At 41.2% G+C, this 15,817-nt stretch overlaps 1 protein-coding gene across 1 annotated transcript; it reads right to left on the bottom strand.

Annotated features, from left to right (window-relative positions):
• Positions 1-335: 335 nt before the first annotated feature.
• Positions 336-4,996, bottom strand: psmc6 (proteasome 26S subunit, ATPase 6). The gene is given in 14 exon segments (NM_001304191.1): positions 336-571; positions 722-793; positions 924-1,004; positions 1,199-1,319; positions 1,542-1,603; positions 1,796-1,919; positions 2,035-2,096; positions 2,340-2,427; positions 2,821-2,935; positions 3,051-3,118; positions 3,233-3,285; positions 3,713-3,752; positions 3,850-3,929; positions 4,898-4,996. Coding segments are annotated over 14 exon segments (1,170 nt in total). The 5' UTR covers positions 4,983-4,996; the 3' UTR covers positions 336-452.
• Between the last annotated feature and the right edge of the window lie 10,821 nt (positions 4,997-15,817).

The raw sequence follows: 15,817 nt of genomic DNA, 5'->3' as shown, positions 1-15,817 counted from the left end.
AGCAATTTGTACTAGTGTGATATATCACTGTTTTTAATGTGGCATATTATTTTTATGCTTTTACAGATACAGGTGCTCCGATGGTAGGAGGATTTGTCTTTAAATGTTATATAATCGTAAAATACTGGGCCGTGGTCATCACTTCACACTACGGAATGGGCACATGAACATACTGTATTGATGTATGTATTTCCAGCATCCGTAACTGTTTTGAGGTCACACTGAGTCTGTATATAAATGGTACTCTAATAACACATCCCAGATCTGCTTTTCCCAACAAACTGCATTATACAAAAACGTAGCAAAAAAGAAATGGAAAACAACTTTTTTTTTAACCCCCAGCGATGGTCTCTTAATGTCATTTAATAGAACGTTGCAAGAGGAAAACCCACATCTCTCTTGCTTTCTCACCTACTCTCCACTTTCACATATAGAAATACAGATATAGGCATTTATATAGGCTTGTAGTCCAGCTTGGATTCAAGTTTCTTCGAATCGGCCACCTTCCGAACGGCCTTCATGAAATCTTCCTGAGTGACATACTCGTGATCGGTACGGATTGCAAACATTCCTGGAAGGCAGAATAACATACAAGATAAAAAACTGGCTGGTTTAAACCAATAGGTTTTACTTAACTAGGCTTAAACCAGACATCCTATTATTTTTAGTCCAGAAGGAGGCTTTAATTGTTTCCTGGAAAGCTGCCTATATGGGAAGTTACCTGCTTCCGTGCACACATTTCTCAAATCTGCACCGTTGAAGCCGTCTGAAAGTTTCACGATCGCCTCGTAATCTAAAAACACAAAGCGGCAACACCTGTCACATGCAGCAGAAGTCTAAAACCTGATTACACCCAAATTTCTTCCAGCTGTGCCTAAATCAAGACCACAGCCTCTCCATAGTGACTGATATCAGACACACACCTATCTCTCCATGTTTGGTGATGGGGCCGGAGTGGATCTTTAGGATATCCAAGCGGGCCTGTTCATTGGGCAGCTCAACATCTGTTAAAACAACCACGTGTCAGTCATCTTTTCAAACCGCAGACACTATATTGTTTTACTATGTGGTTATGATGGAGAAACATAAGGCCCTTGAGGTAAGTCCCAAAGCAGATAGGTTCCTGAATGGTTCTACTGATAGAACAAGACTAAGTATAAAGACAGGGTAATGGTGGCGGGTAAGATGGAGAACATACGGATCTTGCGGTCCAGCCTGCCGGGGCGCAGCAGCGCAGGGTCCAGGGTGTCAGGCCGGTTAGTGGCCATGATCATCTTGACTCTGTGCAGGGTGTCAAAGCCGTCCATTTGGTTCAGCAGCTGGGTGAACACAGGTGCACCCACCACAAAGATCAGGACAAACCCACTCAGTGAGAAGGTTGCTTATCGAAAAGCCTGTCAAGCTGGCTGCAAACTATGCATAACAGATCTATAGAGCCACAGACCTGAGCATTTCCACATATAGATTTAATCTCAAAGAAAGCCACGCATGCTAAACGGCATTGCTACATAACCTGTAAGAGTTACTGCTGCCCATTTTACCTCCATCAGTGTCCTCTGGATCTCCCTGTCCGCAGACGTGCCCTCTGAGAATCTTCGGCCACCTTGTGGAAGAAAATAAATATTCATAAACGTATTCAAATATCCCATTAAATATGGCATCTGGGTTCTGGATGCTTAGCCTGGAACCAGGTGTGTGTTTGCTGTAAAGCCAACTCATCTGGTTGACCAACCACAGCAGGTCACTAAGGACCCAGCACAACAGGATCCGGGAGCAGGCTATAGCTAATAATCACCGATGGCGTCGATCTCGTCCATGAAGATGATGCAGGGCTGGTGGTCCCGGGCGTAGTTGAACATCTCCCTGATGAGCCTGGCGCTCTCTCCAATGTACTTGTCTACAATAGAACTGGACACCACCTTGCAGCCCAGAGGGCGTGAACACAACGAGGACATACCAAGCGTCAGCCATGTTGTTCGAAGAACCGCAGAGTCTGAAAGGCAGGTGCAGGAAAACGTGTAGCCTGCAACTCACCTTGAGGAAGTTACAGTCCATCTGACTGGCCACAGCTCTGGCCAGAAGGGTTTTTCCAGTGCCTAATGAAAAACAGTGATTAGAGGAAGTCCAACAATAAACCGCTAGGACCTTGGTGACAACATTTCTCAGGCCACGGATCCCTCCACTTTCTTCTCAGTATGCACGGTGCAGTCCAGCGTAGGGCCCTCAGGTCTTTGCCAATGTGTTTTTGAGATCGAGGTTAAGAAAACCATGACATCAGAAATCAAGGTAAAGGTATCGATTCAGTCTGACGCTAGTGTGAAATGGGGCTAGGGCCTCACCTGGAGGTCCGTAGAGCAGACAGCCTTTTGGAGGGATTATTCCCACCCTCAGGAAGAGCTCAGGGTTGGTCAGAGGAAGCTCAATCACCTGAAAAGGAACATAGGGTGTGTCATATACAGCGATGTAAACTGATAAAAACACTGAACAGACTACTTTGTGCCGTGTCATGCTGACATTTTACCACCAACTACACCAAGTGTTATTCCAACCTGTCGCCATCAGCATCCTGTTCATCCCAACCCCCAGGAAAGCTGAGCCCATTTTCCATGTTCTGCATGTGTACTACTGAAAGTCTCCCCTACGCATTACAATCTATTGGATTCAACTTCTCATTACTGCATAACCGAATACGCTACTGAAAACCCAGTGCTTGATCAATCTGATAACAGATTAAAAAAATATATATATTGCTGACAAGTGAGGAGTTTGCATGCCTGCACACAGAACACCAGTCTCCATAAAAACCCATTCAGCAAGTACCTCTCTCAGCTCACGGATCTGCTCGGCCAAGCCCCCGATCTCAGAATAGGAGATGCTACCGGGGTCTTCATGAGACATGTTGTAAACCAGAGGGTCTACCTCTCTAGGCAGATACCTGCAGGTTGGGCGAGAGCGCATGGGTCACTGGACATCAGGAGCAACATTTAGTATGTTCTGGCTGTGGGACGGAGGTGACAGTTACCCAACAGCTGTGTGTGTATACTCTTTACCTCATAATGGTCAGGGTGGTCATGTCCAGGGCCACCCTGGTGCCTGGTTTGAGCTGTGATTTGTCCAGCTGGGTAAAAAGACAAACAGAATGAGTCCAATAACAAAACAACATGATACAGACGCCCAGAGGAATGGACAAAACCCTAACGACACAGGGGCAGCGAGGCGGATCCAGACTCACTTGTCTGCGACAGCCGACAACGTAGCGAGGTCCATTGGTTGCCTTCACGATGACTGTGGAGAAAGGTCAAGAAAGAGCGTGACAATATTGCTCACTGACCAACGCTGTTAAGTCACCTGCTTCTTTGGCTAGCTAGCTAACATAAGCGAATTGCAGACAGCTAAATGTTTTCATTTGAATTCCAGCCACACGCCCAGAAGGTTAATGTCGGGTAACAGCTGGCAGCGACAGGGCAGGTATGTGCATTGATGAGGCTCATAGGGAGGACCAAGGATTCTCAGGAATTATTTACTAGAACTGCTGCAGAGGTCATCTATACTGGTTTGGCCCCATTGTCCTCTGATCCCTCCAGTTCCTCTAATGACTTACATCTCAATTATTATTTTTTTGTTTCATTAAAGTGCTGTTACATTCTTCATGAAGACATTTAAACATTGAATAAATTATCATAGGAGGCCGATAACAATTGTTGTAACATACATTTCTCCTCTGTCAGCTGTTTGAGCACTTCACCGACGATCTAAAAAAAAGAAAAGATGCTGTTAAAATAATGTATGTTCATTACACTAACAATATGCCCATCGAGAAATGTTATGCAACTGTGTAGCTTATCTTACCTGACCAACACTTTGTAAGGCCTTCAGATCATTTTCAGATTTTTCATATTGTTTTGTCTGTTCCTTGAGCTGTTCCCGCACTGCAAGTAGGACAAGACAATGCCATGAAGTCATATTGTATCCATCTAACTACCTAGAAACTCTAGCTAGTAGTGTGGGTACAGTGTTCGGTTGACTAACAGGTCTTTGCCATTTTAGCTAGCTTTGGTCGCAACTAATATATTGTCTCCTCACCAATGTTTATTCATGCAGTTGTTGACATCTTTAGTTGAACATCATGACACAGGTGGAGTTGGAGTAGAAACATACTCAAAGGTAGCTGAGGCTCAGCCAAAAGGTTTCTCTTCACCATATGCATGTGTATTAAACTCTATGGACTCCACTTACCAGACATTGCATTGAATGTATGTTTCGCTATCACGTCTTGTTAAAATCTGTTTTCCCCAGGTAGTCCCACTCAAAATTACTATGGAACGAGCTTAGTTCTGCCACCGAGGCATGGTCGGGGAAGGAAACTGATTTACTTTAAGTCATGGAGTGGGACTACCTTGTGAAAAAAATATATTTTAACAAGGTATAGATTAACTGCACATCGGCTGGCAAATAGTCATTAGAAATTATAAACATGCCTTCTATGAAAGAAAAATAGTTTCTGTAACGACGTTGCGCGAAAAGTACAGTAAACACACGATTTCTAAGGTAGTACTGTATACAATTAATAATTCGCAACCGAAGCTCTAGCTAGCAACTTTACGAATCGTTGTCTGTTCAGTCTTAGAAAATAACTAACATGGTTTTGCAATGTCTGTAATGCCAATACCAGTTCAACCTCCGTACGTTTTGGTAGCTAGCTGTTTTTTTTTGCAGTATCATGTCGTTAGCTGTTTGTAAAAAGACCATTCATTTCTATGGCCGAGAGTACTGCATGACAAAGCGAGTTAGCCACAACCGCTTTCCAAGGGGATTATGTTGTTCATTGTAGTTTGAGAACCCCTTTCATGATCACTATTACGAAATATTGACAAAGACAATGTAATATTGTACTCACACTCTTTTAAACGACCGTCAATCTCTTTATGTTCAAGTAATCGTTTTCTGTAATCTTGAAGACCCTTTTCTCTGGTGTCAGCCATGTTGTCGTCTCTATGAATTATGGGAACCGAATCACGTCAGAGGATATGTTTTGTTCCTCGGTCTCAAGCAATTTCTTAACTCTACCGCATGGAGCCAGTATTTACCCAGACATCACACTGGTATAAAAATGACTGGGGACAATTGTTAGAATCAAAGATAATGAAAGCCCAGTTCCGATGAGTTATGCTATCCGATGCGCAAAAATACATATTTTAGTGTTGTGTCACAACAAATTGCAAGCAATCGACGCGTTCCTCGATCTGTGTGCGATTCCTTCAATGGTTATCCCATATTAAGTTCTGCTTTTCGGATGTATCAAGTACTTATGTCATGGAATAAAATGCAAATTAATTCCTTAAAAATCATACAATGTGATTTTCTGGAGTTTTGTTTTAAATTCCGTCACTCACAGTTGAAGAGTAACTATGATAAAAATTAGACTTCTACATGCTTTGTAAGAGGGAAAACCTGCAAAATCGGCAGTGTATCAAATACTTGTTCTCCCCACTGTATGTCAGAAAGCCCACGTCAAGTCTGATTAGTGTCAATCATTTATGTTGCGCTTCATGTGTCATTTATGCAGACAGTAGTCGTTCTCATTGATTGTATAGCTGTATTTGATTATGACAAATACCATTATTAGTGTGTCAAAGTGAGTGTTATAAATGAGCAAGAGGAAGGGGAGCAGTGACATTTATCAGATTTGTGGGCAGCCTTGTCATGATGTCATGAAACACCACTTGTTTACTGATAGTATTTATTTCATGTTCACTCTGGTGCGTTCAGAGTAAAGAAAGAGAGGGAGAGAGAGAGCACGAGAATGCCAACAGGGCTGCAGGTGACAGAGAACCAGTTCAGCACATTTCTGTTATTTCAAGATAGGGGAAATATACAGAAATGTGGGTTATTCAGTTCTCCTATTTCAACGTAGGATATCGGAAGCAGGGAAGAGGAGTGCTGGTGCTGCTGAACAGGGTGCGTTTATTTGGTTTACATTGCGTGCAGGTAGTAAACGTTATTGAAATGTTTTAGCTAACGTTAGGGAAATCTAGTAAACTAATCACAGTCAGGTGAAAACATAATGAATCGCACCTGTTTGTAGGTAGACAAGCTAAATGCCTATACTAATGGAGTAGTAATCGTTCTTCCAGTTTACATACAATACATGCATGCCAAAAAGCACCCACCCCTGTGGATTGCACTGCATATGACAACGCTCATTTTGAAAACAAGCCCAATACTTGTTTTCTATGTAATTCCATTCATTCTCTTCCACATCCTTTGTTTTGTATATTGTGTAGAGTACATCTAGGCCTGTATATCTCACATCACTTGCTCGTGTGTACAGACTCCTTTCTCCCATTTTCTGATTATTCTCCATCCGTCTTCAATAAATGGATATGCCAAGCTGAAAATCCTAGCTAAGCATCTTAATAGGCCTGTAGTTTCCTGTTCAGCTCATCTCACAGGTTTTCTATGGAGTGTAGGTCTGGGGACTTGGATGGCCAATGCAAAACCTTGATTCTGTGGTCAGTGAAACATTTTTATAATTATTTTGAGGTGTGCTTTGGGTCCTTGTCCTGCTGGAAGATCCAACCATGGCCTAGTTTAAGCCTTCTGGCAGAGGCAGTCAGGTTTTGATTTCAAGAGCTCAAGAGGATAAACATGTTTGCCAAATGTGGCAATAATACTGGAGGGCACTGTAGCTAGACATGCTTCAAACTCAACCAAGAGTAGTTCCATTTTGACATGAAAACACCAGTTTGACATGAGCTGTATCCCTTCTATCTATTTTGCAGTATTTTGAGGCCTAAAAATCGTACTAGACCTTCTGACTGAAAATGAGTCTGGTTATGTTTGTCATGGGTTACATTCCCACTGATTAGTCACAGGTCTTTTGTAGTCTATAATAATTCCCACGGGATCATATGAGCAAGCTCCTTTTTTGTAGTATAAACTTGTAGAGAAGGGAGAAGAGCTGGGGGAGCAGGCTCATTTTCAGTTTAGTTTAGTTTTCTTGGCAATGTAGGCAAATAATATTTCCTACGGGAGAAACAAAAGCTTTAAGACAAACCCCCCCCATAACCACTTGGGCCGGGAAACACAAGGAAGTGTTGTGAAAGAAAAAAAAAATGGTCTAAGCTTTCGGTCTTTTTTTCACTGTGATTATGGTCCATCGCATCTTCTTTGAAGCACCAGGAATGCCACCTGTTGGATTCATTCTTTTTAAACATATAAATTAGTAGTACTGGAAGGACTCGCCCTTACGCAAGACCGCATAGGCTTGGCTTTTTATTACGCACTATCTCACCCCGGTCACCCACTAGTCTGGGAACAGAATAAAATGTAACCTCGAAGACATGACACAGCTGGATTTCCAAAACATTTTATTTACTACACGTAAATGACAGTAGGCTTTTAAAGGGGTATCAGAATATTTATAGGGGGATGAGCAGGATGTCTCATACTCTGTATAAGAGTCATTTCAGTAGAAGTTCTAATCCAGACGTAATCACAGAAGCCATTCATTCACTAGTCGCAGGAACTTACCACCGCTCGAAAAAATAATCAAATAGTTATAGTGAAATACAACAAAAATAGGAGCAAGATAGTATAAGCAGTAATTGTATATACATAAATATTTACGGTGTGTTAGTATGAATGTCCGTTTGTTTGGGTGAGTCGGTGTGTGAGTTTAAGCTCAGTTTAGCCCGGTGCTCATCAGTCTGTTATCCTGTGGGTAGAAACATCCTGTCCAGAGCCATGGTCCAGTGGTAATACTCACGGCTCCATGTGGGCCAACCTCTAGGTGTCTCTATGTGTCTTCCACTTATTCCTGATGGAAATGAAAATATTGCAAAAAATGACAGAAATTAATATGGAGAGTGTGTCAACTCAAAAAAATAAAAAATATATAAACATAGCACCCTCTGATCCAGTACAGTTACTATCTGACCGGCAGTAGTCAAGTGAACAGGAAATGGCTGAGGTGAGTGTTCCTTAACAGTGCCCAAAGACTTTGGCCAACTTTGTTTTAACGATGGTTCAATTGATGGCTTTAATGATGTTTGAATGCCCGAAAATTTTACTATTCTGTGGTATGTAAATGTAATGGAAAATCTACTCCAGTGAAAGCTCTGTGAGTGTAGGCAGTTTGCATGCGCTTGGGCCCTGTCACGTGTGGAAGGACACAGGCGCAGAGTCAAGATCACAGGGATAATCCATGTATAATGAAACAAAACTCCAACAAAACAAAACGCCGCAACCAGTGACATGTGCTTAACTGAAAACAGTCAAAACCAAAATGAACCACGCCAGCATGGCAAAATCAAAGGGCTTAAATAGGGTCCCCAATTGGAGGCAATGACCAACACCTGCCTCCAATTGGGGAGACCAAAAGGATTGGAGGTGGCTAGATGAGCCACCTCCTGTCCTGTCCTGGCTATGCCCCGAGCCCAGCGCAGAGATGGCTAGGGGCACAGCCAGGACGTGACAGGCCCCTAGATCAGACGCTGCATGCTAGTGTAACATAGAAAATGTACTCAAGTTCTTCCTCATTTATAGAGGCACAGACCAATATGTCTTTTATAAAAAAATTTTTTATTGCAGTCTACACAACAAGATAAAGTACAAATACTATAAAAATGCTTTCTCAGCTTGACCCTGTTCACTCCTTTTCGTCGACTTACCCCAAAAGTACAGTAAAACAGTGACATAGGCCCCTATCTGCAACAAACAAAACAAAATAAGAAACTCCAACCCATACAATACATGATTTAAATACCCAATACAATGTAACCTAACGTCTTCTGCTTGCCCCAGCTGCTTCACCCTGTTGTCACACATGTTCACAGACCCCTACTATAGCAGCCTCTTGTAGCTAGCAGCGTAATGTCAGTAGAATATATGATATACAAAGTGTAGTGGACTCAGGGATCTTGGTGGTATTCATATCACCAAGATCAACAACAACACAGAAAGCACGGTTAGAATGCAGGTGGGGTATTTATTAGAGTCGGGTATACACAGTATGGAGGAACATAAAGGGGAGTCCGTCAACCAGTTAACCGTCCTTACTTCGTTCTCCTTGGTCTTGGTCTTGGTCCTTCATCCAGAGGTAACAGGCACTCACACTCCTAGGGTTATTGTTACGCAAGCTCTCCATACCCCCCCCCCTCTCTCTCTCTCTCTCTCTCAATTCAATTAAATTAAATTCAACTTTATTAGCATGACAGTTATTACAACCATATTGCCAAAGTACAGTACGAAGGAGTCTACACGGTAGCAGCCCCATTAAAGGTCACATCAAGAACAACAATAACCAGCATTGTCAGAAATATTCAGCAATAACAAAATGCTCAGAGTGAACAATAGGTACAAATAAACAAATAACAGTCATATAAACACTAAGAGCAGAGATGCCCGTCATCATCCGAAAGACCTAGCAACAGCTAAAACGTTGAGGTGAACAGTAACAATGAAGTGAGAATACATAAATAATGAATACAATTTAACAGTTCACAGCAGGTCACAGGTTATCCCTTATTTTGTGGCACTCTCTGAGGAAGCGACCAGCTAGGGGGGCTGTGTGTCCCTCCCCCAAGAGCACCTGCATCTTTTCCTCATTGGACAGCATGGTGAATGATGGCACTAGTGTTTCAAATGTATTAAAGAAATGCTGTCTGGTTTTTGTGTCGTGTTGGCAGTGTAGTAGAAAGTGCATCTCTCTCTCTACCTCACCTGTCGTACAGTGACCACATGTTCTGGATTCTTTTGGTAACCAGGTTTTTTTGTGCCTACCTTTTTCAATGGCTAGGCTGTGGTCGCTGAGCCTGTACTTGGTCAGGATCTGTCTCTGCTTTATATCTTTGACAGTAAAAAGATATTCAGCCAATTCATAGTCTCTGTTTAGGGCCCGATAGCAGCTGTTTTGTGTGTTTTGTGATTGTTCCAATGTTCCAGATAGGCCTTTTTGGTTTGTTAAACAATTTGGTTCACTCTGATTTGTGATTGTGAAGCAGTGCTGATCTGAGATGGAACGATGTTAGGTGTTAGTTGGTTAGTAAGTCTCATGACCAGCTGACTGAAAGGACTCTTTTTGGGGTTCAGTTCTTGGGTTTGCAGTGCTTCAAATTGCAGTGTGTCTTGGGGACTTGATTTAAGATGTATCCAAAATTTTAGTGTTCTTTTTTTAATGTTTATTATTAAAGGATAGCGGCCTAATTCTGCCCTGCATGCATTGGTGGGTGTTCTTCTTTGTATATTCAAAATAGTTCTGCAGAATTCAGCATGTAGGACCTCTATTGGATGCTTGTCCCATCTAGTGTAGTCATGCTGACTGAGTGGACCCCACACTTCACTTCCATATAGCGCTATTGGTGCGATTATGCTATAAAATATTTGTAATTGGTATGTCTATTTTGTGAAATTTTCTTCTAATTGCAAAAAAGGCTCTACAGGCCTTCTCCTTTAGCGCATTCACTGCCAGACCAAATCTTCCAGAGGCACTGATTTTGACCCCCAGGTAATCGTAGGATAGGGTGTGGTCCAGTGTGGTGTTTCCTAGAGTAAAAATATGTCTGCTTTCTTGAGATCATTATTTTAGATTTTTTAAAGTTTACTGTCAGGGCCCAGTTCTGACAGTATTGCTCCAGCAGATCCAGATGTTGCTGTAGACCCTGCTCTGTGGGTGACAGCAACACTAGATCATCTGCATAGAGCAGGAATTTAACTTCTTTGTTGTTTAGGGTGAGGCCAGGGGCTGCAGATTGTTCCAACAATATCGCTAGCTCATTAATGTAGATATTAAAGAGCGTTGGAGATAAGCACTTATTTTTGACATAGATTGATTTGATTACGTCGTAAACTTTACCCCCTATACCACTTTGGAGAATTTTATAGTATAACCCCTCTTGCCAGATTGAATCAAAAGCTTTCTTAAAATCAATGAAGCATGTAAAAATCATTTTTTGTTTGTTTTGGTATATGTGTTGATCTACTAGGGTTCTGTAAGGAAGGCCAGCATTCGGGCATTGATGATGCTGCAGAAAACCTTCCCCATGTTACTGCTCACACAGATGCCTCTGTAGTTATTAGGGTATGATTTGTCTCCACTCTTATGTATTGGAGAAATAAGCCCCCGGCTCCAGATCTCAGGGAAGCAGCTGGCTGTAAGGACCAGGTTGAACAACTTAAGCAGGACCTGCTGCAGCTCAGGAGTGCTGTTATTAAGCATCTCTGTCCTGATACTGTCAGGACCGCATGACATCCCTGGTTTTAGTTTTTTAATGCTGTCTTCTAATTCTTTTATTGTAATTTGGTAATCAAGTGGGTCCTGATTGTTCTTGATAGCTGTAGTATTCCTAATTTATCTTGTATTTGTTTCTGGTTAGAGGTTAGACTGTTAAGTGGTATTTCCAAACATAACCATTTTGAATTCCTAAAGTTTATTTTTGTTTTTGCTTAAGTTGTTCCATCTTTTCCAGAATTGATTTTGGTCAATGGAGTCTTCAATTTCTTGTAGTTTTTGATTGTAATGTTTTCCTTTTTTTTGCTCTAGGGTGCGTTTGTATTCTCTCAGGGTCTCTGCATAATTTTGATGCAGGTCTGTGTTTTGAGGTTGATGGTGTATTTGATTAGACAGATTTCTTAATTTCTTCCTGAGATTTTTACAGTCTTCATCAAACTACTCTTCCTTATTGGGCTTTTGTTTTATCTTAGAACTATTTTTAGTAAGACCTGCTTTATTTGCAGCTGTGTGAAAAATGCTAAGAATTTGTTTTACAGCCTCATTTATTCCAGATTGATTTGTTTGAAATTTGGCTGAGAGGAAATCATTAATTATGTTGGTAATTTCAGGAGAAGTGATGATATTTTTAAAGGTGTTGTCACTGTCAGGAGCCCATCTGTATGAAGTTTGTAGTTTGAACATCTTGCAGGCCTCGGATTCTTTTTTTGTTGGTTGTCCAAATGTTTTCAGATAGACATTTATCTGACAGTGGTCTGTGAGTGGTGTCTGTGGTCTGACAGTGAATGAGCTGATGGAGGAGGAGTCCATGTCAGTGATAGCGTAGTCGACTACACTTGTCCCAAGGGTTGAACAGTACGTGAACCTCCCTAAAGAGTCCCCTCTGGTCCTACCATTGAGCATGTACAGGCCTAAGGAGCGACAGAGATGCCCGTTTTGTTTACTATACGGTCAGGGTTGTTTCTCTGGGGAATCATGTGGGTGAGGTACAGTGAAGGCTGTCTGAAGATGTGACTGTTACTAGTAGCCTCAACTATATCAGGCTCACATCCTGTTCTGGCATTCAAGTCTCCGATCAGCAAGATACTACCCTGGGCCTGGTAGTGGTTGATCTCTACTTGGAGATTGTCAAAAAAGTTTTCATTAAAATATGGTGACTCTTGAGGAGGGGTGTAGGCTGCGCATATATATAAATCGCTGTCACATTTGATGGTGATTTTGTTTAATTTGAGCCAGGTGTGTGTTTGTGCTTTTTTGATTTGTTTTAATTGGTTTGATAACTCCTTTTTGTACCGTACAATAACCCCACCTGAGTCTCTGCCACGTTTGGTAATTTTCTGCTTGAGGGATGGCAGTAGGATTTCTGCGTAACCTGGGGGACAGTGAGTGTCTGTGTCCTGCCAACACCATGTTTCTAACAGTATGACAATGTCATGACCATCTATGCATGAGAGAAACTCTGGGTTTCTACTCTTTGCTCCAAAGATGGAAGAGTACAAACCTTGAATATTCCATGAGCTAATCAAGAGGGATTTAATTTCATTCATTTACTATAATTACAGATGATTATATTAGATCTATGTACAATGACAGGTAAACAATTCAACTGAGTTGAGATCAGACGGTAAGTTATAGCCTTTTTAGAATACTTTTTTTTGTGTGTGTGTTGGGGGGGGGGTATGTGGGTGTGGTTGTGTTAGTGTCAGTAGGGAGAAAAATAATAATTATATATATATATATATATATATATACATATACATACATATACACAAACATACATATATACATATATACACATACACATCTCTCTCTCTCTCTCTCTCAACATACCGTGCTGCTAGCTGCTCCACAAGAGGACCTGGCTGTCTGCACAGCAAATAGCAGAATGGGCACCACCATATTCTTTCCCTTTAACCTGTTGTTGGTAGCTAGGGGCAGGTGCTGACCACATACTAGGCCCACTAGATAAATAAAGACAGGACCCTGCATGCTGTGCCCACTAGATAAATAAAGACAGGACCCTGCATGCTGGGCCCCCTAGATAAATGCTGACAGGACCCTGCATGCTGGGCCACCTAGATAAATACTGACTGGGCCCTGCATGCTGGGCCCCCTAGATAAATACTGACAGGATCCTGCATGCTGGGCTCCCTAGATAAATACTGACAGGACCCTGCATGCTGGGATCCCTAGATAAATACTGACAGGACCCTACATGCTGGGCCCCCTAGATACATAAATACAGGATCCTCTTCACTGGGATCCCTAGATATTTGCAGATTGTGTACTGCATGCTGTTGTCTACAATTGTTTACATTGGGCATTGTGAGTGTTTGCTACCCTTGTCTCCAGATTGTGAGCAGATGAGGCCTGTGAATTTTAGCCTTTGGCATTGTCATCTGAGCACCAGGTCGAATGCAGTTGTCTACATGCTTGGTAGGTTAAACAATACCGTACATGAATCATTGGATCTAGGATTCTGCCTGGAAATAATCCCAAACCGGCAACAGAGTTATTAACCATGAGACAAGCAGTGACGTACTCCATCCCACATAACAGTAAACACATCAAATCATTAAACAGTTTTCACAATGTGTCGTCAGTACCATAGAACATTGTATAATCCCAATGTATAATCCCAATAAAAGTCCTTCCTAAAATGATCTGGCATTAAACACTATCAACAAATATATAGACCATAACCGATCAAAAATATGCAAAATAGTTTGTTGATCTTTGTAAACAACATTTTGACTTTTATGATCTAAAATGTGCCCCTTACAGTCAGTATTGCCATTGTAATCTAAATCCATAGGTTCATACACATGTATTAAATAATGTGATGTAGTATTTAAGTGGACATACACATGTATTTAATAATATGGGGTAGTATTTAAGTGGACATACACATGTATTAAATAATTTGTTGTAGTATTTAAGTGGACAAAAGAGTACTGTGCACATGAGGGCTATTTTTGTGCTAGAACAAAAAAAAACAACGGCAGCTAGAGGCTGAGACCTAAGTTGGAAAAAAAGGTTTAAACTCTTGAGACAAAGATGAGACAAATCTGTAAATCTTAACTGTGACGCATTGGGAGTTTATTTGCCCTTGAGACAAGTCACATGAGAAAAACTATTCAGTGATGTATGATTTCACATTTAATAATATGACATAGGCTTTCTAACAAAATTAATATGAAGTAGATTAGATATTGTAATCTAATGTGTACAACCCCATTCCAAAAAATGTGGAACGCTGTGTAAAATGTAACTAAAAACAATGCAATGATGTGCAAATCATTGAAACCCTATATTCAATAGAAAATAGTTCAAAGTCGTCATCAAATGTTAAAACGGAGAAAAAAATGTGTTTCTTGGAAAATATATGCCCACTATGATTCTGTAGTGGAAATCATTGCATGGGCTCAGGAACAATTCTGAAAACCATTGCCTGTGAACACAATATATCACAGCATCCACAAATGCAAGTTAAAACTTTACCATGCAAAGAAGAAACCATATGATCCAGAACCACCGCCGCCTTCTCTAGGCCCAAGCTCATTTAAAATGGACTGAGGTGAAATGCAAAACTGTCCTGTGATCTGACAAATCCAAATTGTAATTTATTTTTTGGAATCATGGATGCCACATCCTCTGGACTCAAAAGGAGAGGGACCATCTGGCTTCTTTTCAGCCCACAGTTCAAAAGACAGCATCCGTGATGGTATGGGGGTGCATTAATGCACATGGCATGGGAGACTTCATCATATCTTTGCTGGCATCATTAATTCTGAACAATACAGGTTTTGGAGCAGCATATGCTGCCATCCAGATTACATATTTTTTAGGGAAGACCTTGCTTATTTGAGCAAGACAATACCAAACCACATTCTATGCATATTTCAACAGCATGGCTATGTAGTAAAAGAGTCCTGGCCTGCCTGCAGTCCAGACCTGTCACCCATTGAAAACATTTGGTGCATTTTGAAACGAAAAATACGACAAAGGACAACCCATGCTGTTGAGCAGCTGAAATCCTATATCAAGCAAGAATTGGAGTACATTTCACTTTCAAAACTACAGAAAGTGGTCTCCTCAGTTCCAAAATGCTTTCAGAGTATTGTTTAAAGAAGAGATGATGCAACACAGTGGTTAACATGCCCCTGTCTTTTTTTTTTACTTTGAACCTTTTTGTAATGTGTAGCTGGCATTAAATTCAAAATGGGCATGTATTTTCTTTCTAACTTTCTCAGTTTCAACATTTGATATGTTGTTTTGTACTATTTTCAATTAAATACAGGGATGAATGATTTGCACATCATTGCATTCTGTTTTTATTTGCATTTAACACAGCATCCCACACTTTATTGGAAACATGTTTGTAGTATAGGCCTACTGACAAACATTTCACAGGGATGAGATCCTGTGGTTTTGGCAAAGTGCAATGTTATTTCCCCACTCATTGCACAAACATCCTCTGTGTTGTCAGGTTGCATTAGCTTTAAAAGCGTGTCCTGCAGGGACTGTTTCAATGAAAGAAATAGCTTGCAGCAATTCATGGGAATGCCATTGTCTAATAAACCCCAG

The sequence above is a fragment of the Esox lucius genome, chromosome 18 (genome assembly GCF_011004845.1).
Source record: "Esox lucius isolate fEsoLuc1 chromosome 18, fEsoLuc1.pri, whole genome shotgun sequence".
Classification (NCBI taxonomy): Eukaryota; Metazoa; Chordata; class Actinopteri; order Esociformes; family Esocidae; genus Esox; species Esox lucius.
Note: the sequence above shows the minus strand (reverse complement) of the source record. Positions and strands in the feature narration are given on the sequence as shown.